This window comes from Solanum dulcamara, chromosome 5 (genome assembly GCF_947179165.1).
Source record: "Solanum dulcamara chromosome 5, daSolDulc1.2, whole genome shotgun sequence".
NCBI classification, from domain to species: domain Eukaryota; kingdom Viridiplantae; phylum Streptophyta; class Magnoliopsida; order Solanales; family Solanaceae; genus Solanum; species Solanum dulcamara.
This window is the reverse complement of record NC_077241.1, coordinates 61,057,282-61,079,377: the sequence shown is the minus strand read 5'-3', so window position 1 is coordinate 61,079,377 and position 22,096 is coordinate 61,057,282. Positions and strand designations below refer to the sequence as shown.

Sequence of the window (22,096 nt, the reverse complement as noted above, 5' to 3'; positions counted from 1 at the left end):
TTATGTAGTAACCAAGTATTTTATTTAAAACTAAGTGGTCGTTTGTTGGCCACAAATTGTGGTGGTCAGTTGTCCACAAAGAGTGGTGGTTAGTTGGCCACATATGTATTGTGTGAGTTTTTTCCTACTTGTTTTGTGGTTTGTAGTACTCATACACACACTATATATATATATATATATATATATTTGTAGCCTACATAATTAACAATCTATAAATAAAAAGAATACTTAAAATATTCCAGCTTTCTCTTCTTCTTCCCTGTAGTTTTGTAGCAATTTACGGCTACATTTTATTCACTGATTCAACTTTTTGTTTTCTAATCCTTCTTCCCCTTCTTGTAACAAGCAGCTTGGTGGTAGGCCATGGATGGAAAACCTGTTGGATGTAGAACAATGATTGGACTCATCAAAGCAATTCACTTCATATGTTAGCTTACCAAAATCAGAAGAAATTCTTCTTGAGAACTTGTTGAAACAAAGCCTTAAAGTAATTCTAGGCCACAGATGTTTTATACTTCCTGAAATGTTTCCTAATAACTGATTATACGACAAATCCAAAGCATCCAAACCAGATGAATTCGCAAATCTCTTTGGTATAGAACCAGTCAATTGGTTGTGAGAAAGATCCAATCATACAAACTAAACAAGGCCATTGCATTAGGTAATACACCATATAAGTAGTTGTAACTTAGCGACAAGTGACTCAATTGGTTCAATTGGAACAACTTGCTTGTAATTAAACTAGTTAGATAATTATGTGACATGTCCAATTTCACAAGATTTTTCAAGTTTCCAATATCTTCTGGTATCGAACCGTTCAAGTGGTTCTCAGAGAGATCAAGATTTTCCAGTTGGGATGCTGATATTTGTTTTGGCATCTCACCGAAAAACATGTTACCCTTAAGATACAAATTGACTAGTGTTTTCATCCCAAACAATTCACCTGGAATTCGGCTGCTCAAAGAATTATTGGACAAGTCTAAATGTTGTAACATTAAGCAATCTTACAGGCTTAGTGGTATAGTTCCTGAAATATTGTTGTTAGAGAGATCAATTAAGGTAAGGTTCTTGAGCTCACATATAATTATTGATGGAATTGTTCTAGTAATGTTCTTTTCCCCAAGATTTAGTTCTGTGACTACCCTTTCATTGATGCATGAAACTCATGACCAATTGCATTCTGAAGAATTCAAATCCCATGACCGGAAGAACTCGAATCCCTCCAGTGTTGTTTTAAGCTCAATAATATAGATTATTTTGTCACGCCCCGGGAGGGTACCCTAGGCATGGCCGGCACTCGAAAGCCATTTCTATCCTTCAAGCAAACCACCTGGTCCAGACACACTTTTATTTATTCACATTCTACCAGCGGAAGACTCAATCATAGGGATACTATCCATAATATAGGGCCAAATTCCAAACAACTATCAAATCAATAACTAGATAGAATAAAACTAGACAAAACGAACAATCCAACACTTCCACACTCTAGTCTATGAAGCCTCTATCAACAATCCAGGAGGTGCCAATGACAAGTCTATGGCTACCAACAACCAAAATAAAGAAAACAAAATAGGGCTATAAAGATAATCTCGGTATCCTCCGGAAACTGGGAGGACTCGCCAACTAGCTAAAAGCGGGGAGATCTTCAATGGTGCGTCGGTTGATGATCTCTAGTTCCTATCTCTGTATCATGAAATGATGCAGGCCAAATAGCGTCAGTAAATGGAATGTACGAGTATGTAAAATGTCCGAATGAAACAACATCAGAAAGAACCAAACTAATTCAGAATCTCAACTCAGAAAGAAGACCAATTCAGTCAAGTGTCCTAAGTCTAAACAAGAATATGGTTTAGATGGGACCATTCACATACAACTCAACTCAATCCGACTCAGAGTACTATTAAGACCTATATGGAAGTTTTGCTTATCCGACAACCATCACTTATGAGCCAGTGACAGTACAACAAACCGATGTTGTTGCTGCGTCCGTTCATACTTTGTCAGGGTATGAATGAATCAACAAATGATGGATCCAGTCCAACCAAGTCCTATAATGTTAGGACAATAATTTTAGGGAAGCATCCAACTTTAATGGTTCAATCCCCTCCTACGTTTGGCGACGTAGTTATTGGATTCGAGTTATTACTTACTCTTACCCAATTCAATGCTCGATACTTCTCCCAAGACTCAATGCTCATAAAACTCCATCCAATCAACTCAATCAAATCATATCGACAAGTCTCATTTACAACCTTGTCAACTCATCAATTCTATCACAATCAAACCTCTCCCAATCATACTATCCGATCAATCCCAATCATATCTTTCAAGAGTAGATTAAATATGTATTTATAACAACATACAAAATTATCCAATCGTTCCTCTATTCATTTAACAAATCTATTGGCACTCATCACAACTCCAAGGTTTTGAATCAAAAATTCAAGATAAGCAACATATTTAAGAAAATTAACATTCTTTATCATAATCAACATAGTTAAGAAATTAACAATATATGTTCGACCTCTCATCTCAATCAACTCATACCAACATGTAGCACATCACTTTCTTGACTCCACAACATCAGCATAATAAAATTTAGATTAATAGATGAAAAGGACCTATATAGACCTAACTCTATCAATAAACTTCATTCTTATAAACAATCAATCTCAAAGATGATATAGGGAACATGGGTGGAATCAACCCATGCTTTGAGTAGCCTTACATACCTTAGTGAAGACTTTGAAAAAAACCTTGATATTGGGTCTTTAATGGAAAGCTTGAATCTTGAAGTTCTTGAAGACAATCCTTGTTGGAAAAGGATTTGAAGGGGAAGAGAGGGAATTTTCTAGGGCTTTTAGAGAGAGAGAGAGGAACTGAAAAAAAATGGTCCAAAACGTCCAAGGCTAGTGTGTATATATAATTTGGGAAATGCCCAATTTGCCCTTTTTTCAAAAATCTAGAAAAACGGCAAAAATACTCTTAGCACGATAGTGGCGCATCGCGCCACTACAGCGCCAAGTCGATTGTAGGCTTAAAACTTGCACATCTGGTAGTGACGCATCGCGCCAAGGACCAAACTACTGAGGCTATTTTATGGTGCTATAGTGGCGCATCGCGCCCTTAGAGCGCCAAGCCTATATTTTCTGTGTTATGGAAAATAGGCTTGAAAACCCTGCACATCTTGTAGTGGCGCGCCGCGCTAGGGACCAAACTACTGAGGCTTGTTCTTGGCGCGATAATGGCGCATCGCGCCACTGCGGCGCCAAGCCTAGGTTTCTAGCGGTTGCTACCCAAGCCTGAAATTCCTGCAGTACTAGTCCGTCTCAGGATAATTATAACTCTTCACTCCGAACTCCAAAAATTACAATTTTAGCAGCGTTGGAAACAAGACTCGAAGACCTTTAATTTAATAGGTCATGGGTCATCCAAATCATCATATTTCAAAAGATAGGGTCGTTAGAAGTCGACCCCTTATACGAACTCATTCTAAAATTTAGCCAAGACGAATTCTTTGGGATTAGCTTGGTTCTAGGGATCCTTCATGACCCCACATCACCTCTAACGCTCTCTAATTACTTGGAAACTCATCATAACTCATGCATACACTTCACAATAGTCGGGTTCGATCCTACACGTATACGAAGAAGGATCCGAATCTTAGTGAAGAATTTTGGGGGTGTTACATTATCTCCCCCTTGGGATCATTCATCCTCGAATGACGAGTAAACCAAGGATGGACTCGGGGTACAAATCACAATCAGAATTTAGTCATGCAACCAATCAAATTCTCAAAATAATTACTATCCAAACTCAAAATGCACAAACAAATTCAAGTAAAAAAATGGACATTACCTTCAACATTCTCATCGGTAGGCACGAATAGATACAGGTATTGAGCTTTCATATCTTCCTCCGCTTTCCATGTGGCTTCCTCAACAAATTGATTTCTCCATAAGACTTTGACTGAGGCGATCTCTTTGTTCCTCAATTTGCAAATTTGGCGATCAACAATTTGGATCGGAACCTCCTTATAGGACAAGCGATCCTTAACACCAATACTATCAATGAGGACTACCAACGAGGGATCGCCCAAGCACTTCTTCAACATTGAGACGTGGAATATCGGATGAATAGCAGCTAGCTCCGAGGGGAACTCTAATTCATAAGCGACACTCCCTATCCTCCTCACAACCTGGTAAGGACTAATATATCAAGGACTAAGCTTTCCCTTCCTTCCAAACCTCATGACTCCCTTCATGGTGACACTTTCAAGTATACCCAATCATCCACCTCAAAATCTAAGTCTTTCCTCCTCACATCGGTATAAGATTTTTGACGGCTTTAGGTTATCTTTAGCCTATCTTGAATAACTCTCACCTTCTCCATAGCTTGGTGAACAAAATCAGGCCCAATCAACTCAGCCTCACCAACTTCAAACCACCTAATTGGTGATCTACACCTCCTCCCATACAAAGCTTTATAAGGAGCCATTTGAATGCTTGCATGATAGCTATTATTATATGTAAACTCTATGACAGGTAAGTGATCATCCCAATTTCCTTTGAAGTCAAGTATGCATTCCCTCAACATATCCTCTAACGTCTGGATGGTACGCTATGCTTGGCCATCTGTCTACGGATGAAAGGTCGTACTAAGATTCACCTTTGAACCCAGTCCCTTCTGGAAGGATTTCCAAAATTGGGAAGTGAATTGAGCTCCTCGGTCTAAGATGATAGACAGGGGAACCCTGTGCAATCTGACAATCTCCTGAATGTATAGTTTTTCATAATCTTCTGCGGTGTCAGTAGTCTTAACTGCTAAGAAGTGAGTTGATTTCGTCATTCAATCCACAATCACCCAAATCAAATCATGCTACTTTCGGCACCTCGGCAATCCCGTAATAAAGTCCATGTTGATCATTTCCCACTTCCATTCTGGAATCTCTATATTTTGAGCTAACCCATATGGCCTTTGATGCTCAACTTTAACCTGTTGGTAATTCGGACACCTGAAATGAATTTCGTGATATTTCTCTTCATTCCACTCCACCAATAAACTTCCCTCAAGTCATGATATATCTTTGTAGAGCCAGGATGAATGGAGTATCTGGAACTATGCGCTTCGGCCATAATCATTTCTCAAACATCATCGATGTTTAGTACACATAATCAATTTTGGTACCTCAACACATTATCTCCCCCTTTGGTAAAAACCATTACCTTTTTCTTGTGAACAACTTGTTTCAACTAGACAAGGATGGGATTTTGGTCTTGCTTCTCTTTTACCTTAGCCACGAGTGAGGATGCTGACCCATCCTGAATATTAACTCCACCTTCATTATTCTCTTCAATACGAACTCCCAATTGGGCTAATCTGTGTACCTCTTTTGCCAATTCTTTCCTTCCCTCCTCTATATGGGCAGTGCTACCCATAAACAACCTGTTAAGAGCATTAGCAATAACATTAGCTTTACCTAGAAGGTGGAGGATGCTCATATCGTAGTTTTTGAGTAGTTCAAGCCATTTCTTTTGCCTCAGATTGAGTTCCTTCTGGCTGAAGACTATTGTAAACTCTTATGGTTGGTGAACATATCAACATACACTCCATACAAATAGTAGCGCCAAATTTTAAGAGCAAATACCACAGCTGCCAGCTCAAGGTCATGAGTTGGATAATTTCTCTCATGAATCTCAAGCTGTCTTGAAGCATAGACTATCACTTTTCCCCTCTGCATCAACACACAACCCAAACCAACTCTAGACGCATCACAATAGATCATAAAATCCTCTGTTCCCTCAGGCAAAGTTAGAACAGGAGTAGTGGTTAGCTTGGTCTTCAATTTTTGGAAACTCTCCTCACACGCATCGGACCATTGGAACTTAGCCTTATTTTAGGTCAGCTTAGTCAATGGTGATGATATGGATGAGAATCCCTCTACAAACCTTCGATAATAGCCAGCCAAACCCAAGAATCTTCTTATCTTTATCGAGGATGTGGGTCGGGGCCAATGTCTCACTACTTCAATCTTCTGAGCATCAACCTAAATATCATTTCCAGATATAATGTGGCCTAGAAAAGCCACTGATGCAATCTAAAACTCACATTTGGAGAACTTTGCATACAATACCTGGTCTTTCAAAGTTTACAAGATAACTCTAAGATGATAGGCGTGCTCCTCCTTATTCTTGGAGTAAACCAAAATATCATCTATGAATACAATCACAAACATATCAAGATATGGTTTAAATACTTGGTTTATGAGATCCATGAAAGCTGCGGGGGAATTAGTCAACCCAAAGGACATAACCAAGAATTCAAAGTGGCCATAATGGATCCGAAAAGCTGTCTTTGGGATATCACACTCCCTCACTTTCAACTGATGGTAGCCTGATCTTAGGTCTATCTTTGAGAAACAGGTGGCACCCTGAAGTTGATCAAATAAGTCATCTATTCTGGGGAGAGGGTATTTGTTCTTTATGGTGACCTTGTTCAGCTTTCTGTAGTCAATACACATTCTAAGGGACCCATTTTTCTTTCACATGAATAGGATAGGAGCACCCTATGGTGAGACACTCGGCCTAATGAATCCCTTATCTAACAAGTCCTTCAACTATTCTTTGAACTCTTTCAACTCAGCCGGAGCCATTCTATATAGAGGGATGGAGATAGGCTGGGTATCAGGAAGAACATCAATTCCAAAGTCGATCTCCCTATCGGGGGGGACTACGGGCAGGTCTTCGGGAAAGACTTCGGGAAACTCATTGACAATCGGAACCGACTCAAGGGATGAAGACTCAACCTTGTCATCTTTTACTCGGACAATGTGATAAATACACCCTTTTGAGATTAGCTTTTTGGCCCTAAGGTATAAAATAAACTTACTCTTAGGCATGACAGGACTACCCTTTCACTCTATGACCGCCTCATTCGGGAATTTGAACTTGACAATCTAAGTCCTACAATCAATAGAGGCATAACAGACATAAATCCAGTCCATGCCAAGGATCACATCAAAGTCAACCATGTCCAACTCAACTAAGTCAACCAAGGTATCCCTATGATGGATTGACACAGTGCAATCTCTATAGACTTTCTCAGCTAAGACAGAATCATTGACAGGAGTAGCTATGTAGAAAGGCTCACGAAGACATTCAGGAATTCTATTGAATTTACTTGCCACGTAAGGAGTCACAAAAGATAGTATGGCACCCGAATCCATCAAAACATAATAGTCAAGAGAAAAGACTTGAATCATACCCATCACAATGTTTGGAGAGTCCTCCTGATCTTGGCGACTACCCATGGCATATAGATGGTTTGTACCTCCGCTCGTACTTGAAGTAGTTTCCCTCTGATTACCTCTAGCTGGTGGTGCAGTGGTAGAATAGTGGGCTCTGTTCCCCCATGTTGGACACTCCTTCTGAAAATGGTCCATTTGGCCGCATTTATAACAACCAACCCTTCTCGCTCTGCACTCCCCCAAGTGGAGCTTATCACACTTGCCGCATGGCGGCTTCCCTTGTGAACCTTGACCCACGCTAGCCTAGGATTGAGAACCCTGGAGTCTGAGATTTTGGCGACTCTGTACCTGTCGATCATACCTGTTTTGCGGCATAGGTGCACTAGCGGTAGATGAGGCGTAGTTGGAAGGCCTCTTCTAGAAGAAGGACCTGTTGCCCTTGTTTTGCCTTTGTTCATTCTCATGCCCTGCTGATTTTGCCTTCTTACTCATATGCTCCTCTTTGTCTTTCCTCTTCTCATCCTCCACCTGTTGAGCGTACACTATTAATCTTAAAATATCCATGTCGGCGATTAACAATGCCTCTTTGCACTCCTTCTTCACATGTCTTCCCAAAACGGAGACAAATTTCCTCCTCTTCGACCTTATATCTGGGATTATCTATGAAGCATATCTGGATAGCTGGATGAACTTTATACTATACTCCTTAACGGTCATACTTTCTTGTTTTAGATTTACAAACTCTTCCACCTTCGCTTCTCTCAATTCTCTGGGAAAGAAGTGGTCAAGAAAGGCTCCTTCAAATTCATTCCACATAGCAGGCTCAACATCTTCACCTCTATTTTGTTCCCACTAGTTATACCAGATGTTTTCCATATCCTTAAGTTGATAAGACATCAACTCAACCCCCTTGATCTCTGTAGCATGCATAGCTTTCAAATCTAGCAAGTGAGTAAGATACTCAAAATACTTATTTAGTCTCATTGGACTCTTTTCAAAACTCAACTCAAATCTGGCCTCATTGGACCTTCTTTCAAATCAACTCATCTCAAATCGTCAAACTCTTCTTTTTAAAATTTATACAATCTTAACTCAATCTCAAAAATCGATATTTTTAAAAGTAAAAATACTCAACTCATACTTAAACTCTTTTTAAATCATAGATGAAAATAATTACTCTTTAAATTCAAAATAATGTATAAATAGTTTATGCAAAAATGTTTTCAAAATTATTTATTTTCAAAATGTTCGTAAGACTTCAACCACATCAAATTAGGTAAATTACATATCACATAATCATATTAGACTCCAATCTATTTCATCACACAACCTCCTCATCAACATAATCTCTTCATCAATCATTCTACATATATTATATAATCACCATTCACATCATCATTCACATCATCATCAAAACATCACCATTCACATCATTATCAACATCATCATCCACATCATTATCAATTATTATCATCACCTTATTGTCAATTATCATCATCACATCAATATCAAACGTCTACTCCACAATCTTCATTTTAGTCCTATGTTCAATTTATAGAAGCAAAAGGACATTCTTAACTAACCAATTCATTCTTTTTATTCCAATCAATACATATATACACAAAACCACCCATCTCAACCTCAAGACAATTATGACGAAGGAATCTTAACTTGGATTCATGTGAATGAAACATGAACCCATACTCCCAACAAAACTCAACTCAAGAATATCATCAATATCTATAAATCTATGTACAAAGATACAATTGTAGTCAATAATATGAAAGTTGACTATTTAAGAAATCAAGTCATGAAATCATCCATCAATTTCTAGTATATAAAGATATTCTAGGGTTTAGGAAAAGTTTCAAGAAAACCATCCTAAAAGGTTCAAATCTTTCACAACTCCTATCCAACACATACATGGACATATGGAATAACTCAATCCATATTTTAGGTTAGCCTTACATACCTTTCTTGAAGACTTTGAAGAAACCTTGATGTTAGGTGTTCAATGGAAGGCTTGAATCCTTGAAACTCTTGAAGGCTCCCTTTGTTGGAGAAGGATTTGGAGAAGAAGAAGAAGAGAGGGAAAATATTAGGGCTTTTAGAGAGAGAGAGGGGGACTGAAAAATGGTCCCAAAAAGTTCAAGGATGGTGTATATATAATTTGGGAAAAAACCCAAATTGCCCTTTCTCCAAAAATTTGGAAAACAGGCTATAAATGCTCCTGGCGCGATAGTGGTGCATCACGCCACTACGGCGCCAAGTCGAAATTAGGCTTAAAACCTGCACATCTGATAGTGGTGCGTCGTGCCAAGGACCAAACTACTGAGGTTGTTTTGTGGCGCGATAGTGGCGTATCGCGCCTTTACAGCGCCAAGCCTAAGTTTTCTTGGTTCTGGAAAATAGGCTTGAGAACCCTGCACATCTCCTAGTGGTACGTCGCGCTAGGGACCAAACTACTAAGGCTTGTTCCTGGCGCGATAGTGGCGCATCGCGCCACTGCGGTGCCAAGCCCAGGTTTCCTGTAGTCACAGCCCAGGCCTGAAATTCTTGCACTACCCGTCCGTCATAGGATTGTCATACCTTTTGACTCCGAACTCCAAAAATTACACTCTTGGTGGCGTTGGAAAGAAGACTCGATGAACTTTAATTTAATAGGTCGTAGGCCACCCAGATCATCATATTTCAAATGATATGGTCGTTAGAGGTCGACCCTTATACAAACTCCTTCGACAACTTATCCAAGATGAATTCTTTTGGACTTAGCTTGATTCGAAGAATCCCTTATGACCGCACATCATCTCTAACACTCTTTAATTACTTAGGAACTCATCCTCATTCATGCACACACTTCATAATAATTGAGTTTGACCCTACACAAATACAAGAAAGGTCCGAATCTTAGGGAAAAATTTTGGGGGGTGTTACATATATGGACCTAACTCTATCAATAAACTTCATTCTTATGAACAATGAATCTCAAAGAAGATGTAGGGAACATGGGTGGACTCAACCCATGCTTTGAGTAGCCTTACATAACTTAGTGAAGACTTTGAAGAAAACCTTGATATTGGATCTTCAATGGAAAGCTTGAATCTTGAAGTTCTTGAAGACAATCCTTGTTGGAAAAGGATTTGAAGGGGAAGAGAGAGAATTTTCTAGGGCTTTTAGAGAGAGGGAATTTTCTAGGGCTTTTAGAGAGAGAGAGAGAGATATTGAAAAAAATGGTCCAAAACATCCAAGGCTAGTGTGTATATATAATTTGGGAAATGCCCAATCTGCCCTTTCTTCGAAAATCTAGAAAAATGGCTAAAACACTCTTGGCGCGATAGTGGCGCGTTGCGCCACTGCGGCGCCAAGTCGATTGTAGGCTTAAAACTTGCACATCTGATTGTGGTGCGTTGCGCCAAGGAACAAACTACTAAGGTTATTTTATGGCGCTATAGTGGCGCGTCACGCCCTTACAGTGCCAAGCCTATATTTTCTGGGTTCTGGAAAAGAGGCTTGAAAATCCTGCATATCTCATAGTGGTGCGCCGCGCCAGGGACCAAACTATTGAGGCTTGTTGCGGCGCCAAGCCCAGGTTTCCAACAGTTGCCACCGGGCCTGAAATTCCTGCAGTACTAGTCCGTCTCAGGATAATTATAACTCTTGACTCCGAACTCCAAAAATTACAATCTTGGCGGCGTTGAAAAGAAGACTCGAAGATCTTTAACTTAATAGGTCATGGGCCACCCAGATCATCATATTTCAAAAGATAGGGTCGTTAGAAGTTAACCCCTTATACGAACTCATTCTAAAACTTAGCCAAGACGAATTCTTTGGGCTTAGCTTGGTTCTAGGGATCCTACATGACCCCACGTCACCTTTAACGCTCTCCAATTACTTGGTAACTCATCCTAACTCATTCATACACTTCACAATAGTCGGGTTCGATCCTACACGTATACGAAGAAGGGTCCGAATCTAAGTGATGAATTTTGGGGGGTGTTACATGTTCCGTGCCCGAAAATTGTAAGGTTTCTTGAAAAGACAGGCTAATTAGGAAGAAGATTTGCATATTAAGAAGAAAAAAATGGTTAGAGCTTGGTTGGATCATGTTAATTGATGCTTACCTTGTGTTTCTTTTTCATTTGGCTGTCAAGTCAGTATGAATTTAATAAAGAACTCACTCATATTTCAACAATAAATAAAATAGTCATTCAAAGTCAATGTATTTCTCTTTCAAAAATTAGATTTACGCGAAAGACGATCAAGTCAGAATAATGGGAGAGTTGTCTCCTTTTCACCAAGTCAAGCGAGTAATTTACTCCCTCCCTTCCTTTTATAGCGTTGACTTGATATACTCCTTAACAAAAATAATTATTGGAAGTCTATTATAATAAATAGTTATTAGAAGTCTATTTTATTATTTTATATTTTAAATTTTTTTAATTTATGTTATTACTTTAAGATAGGAGGTGATATTCAAAGAAATAATAAATCTCCTATTTTCAAAACCCCAACCCTCAATAGTCAATATGAATAATAAAAAAAGAAGATAAAACACACAAGAAAAATGTGAAGTCATGCGTGAAAGAAAACAAGAGATTTGTAATCATTGGTGGTGCACGTTTCTTGTGAGCAAGTAAAACAAGAGGATAATGTGACGCCATTGGGGAGTGAGGCCTGTATTAGGATGTGTACCAATTCATTTTATCTTTTTATTATATTTGTTCATCTGATTTGTTAGCAATTTTTTAAGAATAAAAGGTTGCACCTTCTGTCGGTTAATACTAGTGTGTGCACAAGTATTTCACACTTGTATTATTATTAATGAAGTAAATATGAAAAATTGTATTTATGGTAATTATGTATGTAATTGTAATTTAATTAGGAAAATAAAATAATATTATCCTATTACGATCGGAAAAGAGGAAGTCTTAATGAAGGAAAATATTTTATTTATAAATTCAAAATTTCTTGAATCTTACTTCAAGATCTATGTATTTCTTTGTCTTTTGTATTTTCTATATATTTTTGTGTATTTCTATGTATTGAAAATAATCTAACAACATTCCTATTTATAATAGTAAGAAATCAAATTAAACTAGAACTAGAAAATCTATTTCTATATGAACTTGGACAAACAAATTCTAACTAGACGTGAATTAAATAAATAGCAAATAACAAATTCTAATCAACTTAGGATTTCTATTCCAACTTTGAATTATTATTCCAACACTTAATTAGGGAGAATATGAATTCTATCAAAGCCACAACGTTACCCAATAACTTATGCTTAAATTCTATATTTGCATTAGAAAATTCTAGTAAATATACATGATACTTTATGTGCGAATGCGCTTACAAAAACAAGTGGATAGTTCCTTGGTCACGAAGAGGCTACCAAAGCCTTAGATTTTTTGAGATGTGGGTTCGAATCAACTTTTGTCAGTTTTTTTCTCCTATTTTTTAACCCTTTTAGGTTGATTTTACATAAAAATTAACAAATGAAAAAGGCAAAAAGCACCTCTAATCTAAAACAAAAAAGAGAATATGGTTTCTTTCACTTTTTCCCAAAATCAGTTTTTCAAATTAAAATTACGGTTCATTTATATTGAATATCGATACATTCTTTAGTTTGATTGTTATTGTATATTAGCCTGAGGTCTTGTTCTAAATTTAGAACCCATAAACTTCAAATCTTGATTGTGCCTCTAGATTCTATATAAGGATGTGATATAGTGAATATTAAATAACAGAAAAGGAAGAAGAAATTTCTCCCAAAATTTCATTTCTTGTTCTTTATTTTTGCATCTTTGATTTAACAGTTATGTTTATTTTTTAGGCAAATTAGTTTCCCATCTTAACAATTCTAAGTCCCCGTTTGGCCTCAAGTTCCCAAATATTCTTGGTAAGTTATTTTTAGAATTTTTTTTTAGTGAAATTGCATTATGCGTTTGGCCCCAAATTTTCTCAAGAACTTATGTTCTGAGATATCTTTATTAAATTCGAAAGAGGCTATCTGTGAAGCACGAATGAGAAGAATTATCATTCGTGGTTTGAAACCTAAATATATTCCATTCGTGATGTCAATTTAAGGAAGTGGTGGCATTAGGCATTTGTATTTAACCCAAAACCCAACAACAAAAATAAAAGAGTCTTCTTCCATAACAAAATTGTCTTACCAAAATACACATTCTCCTTTCTAGCTTTCTTTCTTTAGTTGAATCTTCCGATCTTAGTTAATAATCTTGGGTTTGCGGAAGGTCTCCCAATTATACTTTTCTTCTGCTATTCTCTACTAAGTCCATTCTTATTTGCATCGTATCGTCACTTTTTTTTTCTTCTTCTCACTTTTATTTACATAATATTTAGGGAAATAATCATATTTTTTCCTTTATAGTAGTTCTACTGCATATCCTATTTTTCGTATAGGTTAATTCTTCAATTGTTGATGTTCTACGTTATGTAGTGACAAAAAAAATCCAATTTATCCAAACATAATATTCATTAAAACAATATAATACGATATAATTCAACACAATACAATAAGTATTAAGAACCATCCAAACAGAGTTTATGAACCAATGATTTACAACTCATACTGAATGTTAATTGGCAGCTGGAGTTGGTCAGAAGGAGACAACTAGTCAATAATTGCTGCTTGATACTCTTTCACACTAATTTATTAGGAAAGCACAGTGCAGCTTACACCCTAAATAACTTAAAATTGAAGTTACTTGAAAGATAAATAAGTACGTTGACTTGAATCACCTTTATTTATTGTCGTAGTATGAGCTCTTTATTAAATTCATTCATAGTAACTTAACTGCCAAATGAAAAGAAACACAATGGGAAGAATCAACAAAATGCAAATGTTCTTCCTCATTTTTTTCGTCCTAATTAGCCCGTCATTCCAAGAAAATTTACAATTGGAACAGTCCGTGTTGCTCAAATTGAAACAACACTGGAGTGATTCAGAGTTTCTCCAATCGTGGAATATGAATTCTTCAGCATGTAATTGGTCAGGAGTTTCATGCATCGATGACAGGGTAGTGACAGAGCTACATCTTGGAGGAAAAAACATTACTGGAACAATTCCATCAACAATAATATGTGAGCTCAAGAACCTTACCTTTATTGATCTCTCCAACAACAACATTTCAGGAATTATATCAGTAACCCTGAAGGATTGCTCAATGTTACAACATTTGGACTTGTCCAATAATTCTTTGAGCGACCGGATTCCAGGTGAGTTGTTTCGGATGAAACAATTACTCAATTTGTATCTTAATGGTAACATGTTGTCTGGTGAGATGCCAAAACAAATACAAGTATCCCAACTAAAAATTCTTAATCTCTCTGAGAACTTCTTGAACGGTTCGATACCAGTAGATATTGGAAACTTGAAAAATCTTGTGAAATTGGATTTGTCACATAATTCTCTAAGTGGTTCAATTACAAATCATTTGTTCCAGTTGCATTATTTGCGTCACCTGTCGCTAAGTTCCAACTACTTGTCCAGTGTGATACCTGATGAAATGGACTTGTTTAGTTTGTACGATATGGATCTTTCTCATAACCAATTGACTGGTTCTATACCAAAGGGATTTAGGTATTTACCTGGACTGGATGCTCTGGATTTGTCTTATAATCAGTTAGCAGGAGACATTTCAAAAAGTATAGAACATCTTAAGCCAAGAAATACTTTAAGGCTTTGTTCCAACAAATTCTCAGGAAGAATTTCTGCTGAATATGTCAAGTTAACATACGAAGAGAATTGCTTTGACGAGTCCAATCTTTGTTCTACAGCCAAGAACTTATCCATTCTCGGCCTACCAAGCTGCTCCTCTGGTCATGAGGTTCGAAATTCCTCGAGACCAAAGCACTTGATTATCATTATTCCTATTGTAGGAGTTGGTATAGCTATACAGTTAATATGGATCTTTTACATGGTCAGAAAGCATTGGCAAAAAACAAAGAAGCAGAATGCCAAAGATGACATGAACTTCATTTCATTTCAAAAGTTGAAAGTAACTACAGAGGACATTTTGTCTAGCTTGAAAGACGAAAACATAATAGGAAATGGAGGATCAGGGAAGGTCTATCGAGTTGTGATCGACCAAACAGGCAATACTTATGCTGTTAAAAGCATAGGGCATGGGGAAAAATCAGGTGGAAGACCACAAAAGGAATTCCTGGCTGAAGTTAGAACACTTGGTAGCATTCGACACAACAACATTGTCAAGCTCATGTGTTGCATCTCAAGTGCAGACAGAAAGCTTCTAGTCTATGAATACTTTGAGAAACAAAGCCTCGACAAATGGCTTCATGGAAAGAAAAGAACAGCATCACCAGGTCAAAGTAGTACCCCGTCCCTGGATTGGCGAAAGAGATTAAATATAGCCATTGGTGCAGCTCAAGGACTATGCTATATGCACCATCATTGCACACGACCCATCATTCACAGAGACATTAAGTCCAGCAATATCCTTCTGGACTCCGAATTCAATGCAAAATTAGCAGATTTTGGACTAGCAAAAATACTAGCCAGGCGGGATGACGATCCTGAGACAGCTTCTGGTGTTGCTGGAACTTTTGGTTACATTGCACCAGGTACATTACAGCTAAACTGTCTATTTTCAATTTTTTTAATCCAATTCTAATATACGAAATTTTAATAGTTGGTCTAACAGAGTATGCCTCGACATTCAAAGTGAACGTAAAGACTGATATCTATAGCTACGGAGTGGTTCTTTTAGAATTGACAACAGGGAGAGGACCCATTGTCAGGGAGGAGCAAATGAATCTAGCACAATGGGCTGAACAGTGTTACAGAGAGGGGAATTCCATTCTCGAGGCCCTCGATGAAGAAGTCATGGAAGCAAGTAATTTGGAACAAATGAGAAGTGTTTTTAAACTAGGAGTGATGTGTACTGGAGCATCACCTTCTGGTAGGCCATCAATGAAGGAGGTTTGCTATGTTCTCCAAAGCTGCAGAGACCCCCATATTTGAGAGAGACAAACATAATTGTAAATAGAGATGTTTAGAGAGTCTTTGATGATTCATGCAAATAGTGTCTTGTTTAGACCAAGGTGAGGTTAATTCCTTTTAAAAGTAGGACTTTTTGTTTCTTGTTTCTTGTTTCCTTTCCTAAGAAGGTTTATTTTTATTTTTCCAAGAAGGGACATCTTGTTTTCTTTTCTTGGTAAAACTTTTACCATATTATTTTCTTTATAGAATGAGGATTTTCCATTTAGTGTTAGTTTTTTCTTTGTTGGTTTAAATTGAGATGTAAAAGTTATAAATATTGTTCAGGTAAATATTGGTTATTGTGACTACAGACAAGTTTGTAAGTAGAGATGACAATTGGAGCCGACGTTGAGAAAATGCTGACTAGCGCACAATATATATGGTTAGAAATAATGGAAATAAAATAGGAAAATAATGACACCAAGAATTTTTATGTGAAAATCATTTTAAATAAGGGAAAAAATCACAGGCCAAAAAGACAAACTGATATTACTGTAACAATGAATTTTAGACCATATAATAACGAGTACAATACCCAAAGTGACTACTACACACTCAAAAGAAATAACCCTTTTCTAATTTACTACCTCACTAAAAATATCGCTCACATTCTATTTTTTTCTTCACAAACTATTTTCTTATATAGTTTATGGTATACATCACAGCTTTCTATATTTTTTTCTTTCTCTGTGTGATGTGTTTAAATGAAGAGATGAAGAGCTTCTTTCATAGGTAAAATTTGCATTGCATCATCCACGATTAGTAAAAGAAGTTGTACCACTGAAAGTTTGCAATTGCAATTGCAAATTGCTTGTTAGTCAACATTTGTTGCCAACCTGCAAATTACCAACTTTTGACATTAAAAAAAAGACAAATGAGCCAAGTAAAATGGCATATGGATATGGACCTCACAATCCCCCCCCTCCACCATTCACTGGAAGGAGATAATACCGAACTTCTAGTTTGATTGCACGCCAACAAGTTCTTTCACAATTCGAACTTGTCCTTTGTTATTATCTTGGTCAACATATCTGCAGGATTCTCATTTGTAAATATCTTTTCAACCTACATAGATTTGTCTTCTATCTTTTTTTGAATCCAGTGATGTCATATGTATGTATTTTATCGTTGCATGGTACATGTAGTTCTTGCTCAAGTCTATTACACTTGGATTGTCACAATAGACAATATACTCCTTCTGATGCAAGTCAAGCTCTCGAAGAAATTGCTTGAGCCATATCATCTCCTTGCCGGCTTTAGTAGCCGCAATATACTCAGATTCAGTTGTAGACAATGCAACAAACTTTTGCAACTTCAATTGCAATGATATCTCTACCCTAAAAAAGTAAATAAATATCCAGTAGTGGATTTTCTGTTATCAAGGTCACCCGCCGTATCAACATTTGTATAGCCCTTCAAGATTGGATTTGATCCTCCAAAACACACACATTCACTTGAGCTTTCTCTTAGATACCTGATTATCCACTTCACATCTTCCGAATGCTCTTTTTGGATTGTCGAGAAACGTACCAACAACACCAACTGTGTGAGCAATATCAGATCTAGTGTATACCATTACATACATTAAACTTCCAATGACGGAGGAATATGGAACTTTGGCCATAATCTTTTTCTCTTTCTAGCTGTAGGACACATCTTCTTGCTCAATTTCATATGAGCAGAAAGAGGTGTGCTAATAGGCTTAACATTATTCATATTGAAGTGCTCCAGTACATGTTCAATGTACTTCTTTTGTGACAAATAAATCTTCCCTTTCATCTCTGAGATGAGTAATTTTCATGTCCAAAATTTTCTTGGTATGATCTAAGTCTTTCATAGAAAAAGATTTACATAACACTTTTTTCAACTCGTCAATCTTGAAAGTATTCCTACCCACAATCAACATATCATCCACATATAGTAAGAGGATGATAAGTCATCATCAAAAATTTATGTACAAATATAAAATAATCCGAAGAGGTCTTCTTGTAGCCTTGTTCCCTCATAAAAAAATTAAACTTCTTATACCTCTATCTAGGAGCTTGCTTTAGGCTATAAAGACTCTTTTTCAGTTTGCACACAAAATTTTCTTTACCATTTATTTTGAATCCCTCAAATTATTCCATATAAATTTCTTATTCTAGGTCACTATGAAGAGAAGCCATCTTCACATCCATCTGATCAATCTTTAAATTAAGACTATCAACCAAATTAAGAAATGCACAAATGGAGGATATTTTCATGATAGGAGAAAATATTTTGACAAAGTCAATCCCATTCCGTTGATCAAATTAACAATCAATCTAGCTTTGTACCTAGACTTCAAGTTTTTTTCTTCAACTTCAACTTTGAACACCCACTTGTTCTTCAAATCTATTATGCCCTTATACAATTTCACCAATTCATAAGTATGGTTCAAATGCAGAGATTTCATCTCATCTTGCATGGCTTGAATTCGTTGATATTTGTGCTCATCTTCCATGGCCTCCTTATAACATTCATGTTCTCCCCCTTCAGCAAGTAGCACATACTCATCAGGTGAATAACGAGAAGAGAAAACATGTTATCGTGTGGACCTCCTAAGAGAAATATTTGATTCGTCCACAACTTAATGAGTAGAAGTATCATCAATAACAACATCATTGTTATTATCAACATCAACATGTTGATTTAGAACATGATTTTAGGCATCACCATGATCATCAAGCCTACTAACATCATGCACACTTGTATGAGGAACTTGATTAAGATGAACTACGCCATCAAAACTTGAAGATTCTAGCTTCACCTCTTTGTCAATATCTTCAATAGTTTGATTCTCTATGAAGACGATATCACAACTTCTCACAAACTTCTTCTCAATTAGATCTTATAGCATGTAACATAATTCATCAAGGCCATAACCAATAAAGATGGACTGCCTTGTATTGGCATCTAACTTTGACCTCTCATCTTTCGATACATGTACAAAAGTTTTCCAACCAAATACTCTCAAATGATCATAAAATATATTCTTGCCATACCAAACTCTATTTGGAACATCACTTTGTAAAGCAACAACAAGAGATAAGTTAATAACATGTGCAACGGTCAATAAGGCCTCACCCCAAAGGAGTTCGGCAACTTTGCTTCAAAAAACAAACATCTAACTCTTTCCATCAAGGTCATGTTCATCCTCTCTGCCAAACTATTAAGTTGATGAGTCTTAGGAGGAGTCTTCTAGTGTCTAATACTCTGATGCTTAGAGTATTCATCAAACGGTCCACAATATTCACCCCCATTGTTAGTACGAATACATTTTAACTTATTTCCAGTTTCTCTTTCAACTGAAGCCTGAAATTACTTAAAGACACCTGACACTTCATTTTTAGTCTTCAAGTCATAGATTCAAAGTTTTCTTGAGGAATTATCATGAAAGTGACAAAGTAGAGTGCACCACCCAAAGTCCTTGTCTTCATTGGACCACATAAATCAGAGTGCCCCAACTCAAGCAACTCTGTCTTTCTTGAAGGAAAGTTAAGACTTCAAAGAAACTCTATTTTGTTTTCTACCCAAGCAGTGCTCACACTTTTCTAATTTAGCACTTTGAAAATCTGGACAATAATTGTTTCTTGGCTAGAACATTAAGTCATTTCTCACTGATGTGGCTAAGCCTCTTGTGCAATAATAGTAAAGAGTTATCGCTCTCAACTATATTCACCATATAGCACAAGTAGAAGTCGTAGCCCAGTATAGACCCAATGTTTATTACGATGAGCCACAATCAAGGAACCCTTAATGAGTTTCTATTTTCCATCACCATTGGTACTAACATATTCTTCATCATTCAAAACACCAATAGAAATCAGGTGCAAACGAACATAAGGTGCATGTTTCACATTTTACAAAACTAATTTAGTTTCAACACTAGTTTCCAAATAAATTGTACCAATACCAACCACCCTAGATACAGTCGCATTACCCATACTCAAGGTTCTAAATTCACTAAAAGTATAGGAAGAGAAAAAAATATTTTCTTGATGTCACATGAGATGCAACACAAGTGTCCACAACTTAGCTTGATTTATCACAAGAAATATTTATAAGATCTGCATCAAAGATGATAATAAGATCTATGATTGTGATGATGGCTACACAATTTTCATTATCATCTTCTTTATTGTTCTCTTTGTCTTTGTTCTCCTTCTTCAACTTTCGACAAAACTTATTTGTGTGCCATTTCATGCCACAGTGATAACATTCAATATCTTTAAGTCTGTCTCTAGATTTTCTTTTGTTATGTTATTTATTTTGAGAACCATTTTTTGTTTCTCCCCTTAGGTCCAGTCACCAGGACTTTCGACAAAGAAAAATCTTGAGATTTTCTTCTCATTTCTTTGTTCAAGACACTTCTCTTGACAAAATCCATAGAAATTATCCCATCCGGAGTAGAATTTGATAATAAAGTTCTAAATATTTTTCAAGAGTCTGATAGGGAACCAAGTAGAAGCAATCCTTGAATTTCTTCATCAAATTTAATGCACATAGCAAATAACTAGTTCATGATTCCCTAAAAATTATTCAGATGATCTGTCATCAGAGAACCGTCATGATATTTTAAACTTAGCATCTCCTTTATTAAGAACATTTTGTTATTCATAGTCTTCCGAGCATACAAACTTTCAAGATGCTCCCATAGGGTTCGAGCATGTGTCTCTCCAAAAATATGGTTCAACACATTATCGTCAACCTATTGCCTAATAAATTTACTAACCTGTCTATGCAACTAATTTCACTCTTCATCTATTTTATTTTTAGGCTTTATATGGTAAAGATTGGTTAATAAATTTTTTAACATAAAGCAAATCTTCCATTTCCCTTCCAAATGGCATAATTAACGTCATTCAAAATAACTATTCTACTTGTGTTGACTTCCATCATTTTTCTAAAAAATATAGGTATTGCAAACCAAAGCTTTGATACCATTTTGTTGAAAAATATGGACTAACACACAATATATATGGTAAAAAATAATGGGAATAAAATAGGAAAATATTCACTAAGAATTTTTACGTGAAAACCCTTTTAAATAAAGAAAAAATCATGGGTCAAGAGGAGCAACTGATATTACTATAACAATAAATTTTACACCGTATAATAATGAGTACAGTACTAAAAGTGACTACTACAGACTCAAAAAAATAACCCTCTTTTGATTTTTCACCTCACTAAAAGTATCGCTCATTCTATTTTTTTTCTTCACAGACTATTTTCTTATATAGTTTATGGTATACCTCTCAGCTCTATATATATTTTTTCTTTTTCTGTGGGGTGTGTTTAAATGAGGAGCTGAAGAGCTCATTTTTTAGGTGAAATTTGCGTTGCACCATCCACAATTAGTCAAACAATTGTGCCACTAAAAGTTTGCAATTGCAATTGCAAATTGTTGTGTTAGTCAGCATTTGTTGTTAACCTGCAACTTACCAACTTTTGACATTAAGAAGAAGATAAATGAGTCAAGTAAATTGGTATATGGAGATGCGCCCCATATTCAGACGGGAAAGGGTAGGGTAGGGGAAGACTTAAAGAAGCGGGGTGGGGCTATATTAATTTTGTTGAAAATTTAATATAGGGTAGGGCAGGTGGTGGGTTTTGCCAACTATGCCTTAATTTTTGTAAGTTATGACTAGCTATTGCTTGTAGCTAATTTTTTAATTGTTGTAATACAAAAACATGATAAGTGTTATAAAATAAACTAACTTAGTAAAATAAAAAGGAGAGAGTAAGAGAAAATAGAAAGGAGCAGATGAGAAAGAGAGATCAGAATTCGTATGTCTTTGTTT

At 36.5% G+C, this 22,096-nt stretch overlaps 1 protein-coding gene and 1 pseudogene across 1 annotated transcript; one reads left to right on the top strand and one right to left on the bottom strand.

The window, feature by feature from the left end:
- LOC129888599 (receptor-like protein kinase HSL1) overlaps window positions 1-11,354 on the bottom strand; it is a 28,542-nt pseudogene extending 17,188 nt beyond the window's left edge.
- Window positions 11,355-14,066: 2,712 nt separating this feature from the next.
- Window positions 14,067-16,555, top strand: LOC129889288 (receptor-like protein kinase HSL1). Its single transcript, XM_055964531.1, has 2 exons — window positions 14,067-15,856; window positions 15,937-16,555. The coding sequence occupies exons 1-2, from the start codon at window positions 14,077-14,079 to the stop codon at window positions 16,254-16,256; spliced, it is 2,100 nt and encodes a 699-aa protein (XP_055820506.1). The 5' UTR covers window positions 14,067-14,076; the 3' UTR covers window positions 16,257-16,555.
- The last annotated feature ends 5,541 nt before the right edge of the window (window positions 16,556-22,096 follow it).

What these genes read in the sequence shown, in the direction of transcription:
- LOC129889288 (XM_055964531.1), top strand. Translation starts at nt 14,077, where the DNA reads ATGAAAAGAAACACAATGGGAAGAATCAACAAAATGCAAATGTTCTTC. An exon ending in TTTTGGTTACATTGCACCAG is followed by an intron (nt 15,857 to 15,936) that starts GTACATTACAGC and finishes TTGGTCTAACAG; the next exon opens with AGTATGCCTCGACATTCAAA.